This window comes from Saccostrea echinata, unplaced genomic scaffold (assembly GCF_033153115.1).
Source record: "Saccostrea echinata isolate AGI-Se365-2 ecotype Australia unplaced genomic scaffold, CSIRO_AGI_Sech_v1 ptg000054l, whole genome shotgun sequence".
Lineage (NCBI taxonomy): Eukaryota > Metazoa > Mollusca > Bivalvia > Ostreida > Ostreidae > Saccostrea > Saccostrea echinata.
In genome coordinates, this window is record NW_026889803.1 from 65,227,970 (window position 1) to 65,230,877 (window position 2,908).

Genomic DNA, 2,908 nt, shown 5'->3' on the forward strand with positions numbered 1-2,908 from the left:
TAGTCTAGATTGAAGCCCTTCAACGGTATTTGGTGACATCTCAAACGAGTAAAAAAATGCTTGCAAGGGACTTAAAACAACAATCAATCAATTGAACCATGGGTATGTTTCTCGGCTCATTCGCCCATCTTCATTAGACAGTATATTTACATGTTTTCCAGACCTTTTCTCCGATTGCTTGTCGATACTGTGTCAATTCTTGCTATGCCAGTTATATATTTCGTTCCGCTTCGATGATTGCTATGGAATTACGGTCTTGGACTCATCATCCATAACTGTCCATTAGTAATTTTTCCCCGCATTATATACTTCAGATTTCGCAAGAGGACCTAGTATTGCTGTTTCAGTACTTTTATAATGCTTGTTGACTAAAAAAAAAACATCCGATTTATTTATTATGAAGATGACATCAAACTCAATTAACAAAAAACTAAAGATCTAATAAAATATGTACAACTATTTACATGAGATTACAGCAATATGCTGTCATATAACATTCTTATTTTTCACATATGATGCAACAATAATTCTATAACGAATATTAGAAGCAATCATTGTACCATGTTTAATTCTCTATAGTTTACAGTCTAAATATGAATCACAGACCACGTGGTAAATCACTCTTTATCATCTCTCACATACCTCGGAACTATTATCTACCCGCAATGTCGCAGCGATGCTGCGCGCAACTGATGCAGAAGCGGCACTGCGCAAGTCCCAAACGTGATTACACTCCCTATATGGAAAAAAGTAACAATTGTACAGTGCATTCAAATTCGTCTTGAACGGGTGTGTTTGATTAACGTCCCGTACGTCGAGTCCGGCAGCATAAATCCGATTCTCTCTCAAGGCGTTGTAAAGATCAGGGTAGTTTATTATGTGACCCTTAGAGTAACTGTCTAACAAGATAGCATCTTTCTTCATTTTCCTGAAAACGTCCTTTTGAAACATGTGTGTCGAATTGGTCATGTCTTTACAACATATACAAATAATGTCTGATTCAGTAACAAGTCGTTCGAAATTCACAAACTCGGCTACAGCCTCGGGATTCTCCGTATGGGTGAGGTCACTGTAGAGCAGTTTCCCGGCGCCCAGCCCATGGAAGCGCTCGGCCACAGCCTGGCCCACATGGCCGTATCCCACGATGCCGACTGTCTTGTCACCAAGGACGTACTTGGAATAGGTGGGCTGGTCCAGACCCCCCATGGTCTGACTGAGAAGAGCTAGGGTAAGGTTAGCGACAGTGTCTTTGGACATCTTTGGGAAGGTCACTACTTTTATTTTCCGCTTCTGACACTCGGCTTCGTCAATGTGGTTGACGTCTTCACTCATTGTGGCTATTACACACAAATTTGGTCCTGTAAAATTGAGCAGAGTTTAATATTCATTTACAAATCGTCATTTTAGGATTTTGATGTATATTCTTTGCATGTACATTTAAGAGGAATTTAAAATAAGAAATGACGGAGAGAGAATTGAGAGAGAGAGAGAGAGAGAGAGAGATTTTTCATGATTTTAGCAAAACCTACAGTACAGATAAGCACATACGTATTTTATTAAGATTTCGCTAGAGTCAAAGGTTCCTTTAGTTATCAACTTTTTGGCAGATAAGTTGTTATTTAACATTTATTTTGGATGTAAGATCAAGAACATAAGTACATCGTTATCTATGATAAGTGCTAATGATCACCAGGTCATTTAGAACTAAGGGTACTGTACTTCTGTTGTTCATAAGTTCATCGTCCGAATGAACGGTGACTTCCCAGGTTGATATATAATATGTTTCAGTGGAATGTACTCGGTTTAATGTGTCATGTGTCAAATTGTTTTTTTTTTCACAAAGATAAAGAAAATGATTCACAAAACTCGTAGAATTAACCGAGAACTTATTGATTGATCACAGGATAGGGAAGTTGCATGTTAAATGATTCGTATTCAATGATAAATATGGTCTAGTCAGTCTTTTTTTCTAGAATTCTTTCAATTGTCCCGAATAACAGACAGTAATCAGTTCCTAAATCAATTAATCACGGGTAAACGTGACCAGACTGTTTATGTACCCATCGCGTGGGTCGGTAATAATTCTTCCCCATGGTCCAAAGTCCAAATTATAACCTGTTTTTAAAAAGTTGTTTACCTACACACATTTATATGCATTTCCCCCCGTGAAATAGGACAAGGACATCGTATTGCTTTAATTATCGCAATAACCATAATGACATGATATGCATTCAGTAACCTTAAGAATAATAAAAGACTTGTACACACAATAATATAATTAACATCAATTGGGGCTTTTCTTTAATTTTTGGTTGTGGGCATGGGACTCTTTCAGAGGTTGTCTAGGAAGACAATATACGCTAATTAATATAACCATACACTGTAGTGTGTGTCAATTCACTGGAACTATGATGCAATATAAATATTGAAGAAAGCGTTTCCCGACACCTAACTTTTCCTTGATTGACGAGTCACTTCGATTATGTATCTAAATATTTCAGGGCATATGATCAGCTGATGATCAGTGTTTATGCAACAAAGTTGTGAAATAAATAAAAAATATATGTGTGTCGCTTATTTCAAAGAAACTATATCTAGGATTAAAAAAAAGTGTTCCCCCTCCAACAACATCATAAGTATAGCCCGAAATTGTCGACAAATCGTATACTTACCAGCACATTCGATTACATCCTTGTCAATAATGTCAGAGCTTGTACAGAGCAGGGCTTCCACGCCTCGCACTCCGTTCAACAGTTCTCCCCTAGGAACCGGGTCCGAACTCTCCCAAATGGAAATATCTGCCACTTTTAACAGAACATCCAAACAAGATTGGGGGACATCGGCTGTCACGTAGATTTTAGACCGAGGTTTCATTCTGCTCTGTTCTGTTGGCCTGTGAAGTCGGCTG

At 38.0% G+C, this 2,908-nt stretch overlaps 1 protein-coding gene across 1 annotated transcript; it reads right to left on the minus strand.

Moving 5' to 3' along the window:
• Nucleotides 1-376: 376 nt before the first annotated feature.
• Nucleotides 377-2,908, minus strand: LOC133172336 (glyoxylate reductase/hydroxypyruvate reductase-like). The gene is made up of 2 exons (XM_061307199.1): nucleotides 2,673-2,908; nucleotides 377-1,358 (listed from the first exon to the last, which is right to left on the minus strand). Exons 1-2 carry the CDS (start codon nucleotides 2,872-2,874, stop codon nucleotides 628-630), a joined length of 933 nt encoding a protein of 310 aa, XP_061163183.1. The 5' UTR covers nucleotides 2,875-2,908; the 3' UTR covers nucleotides 377-627.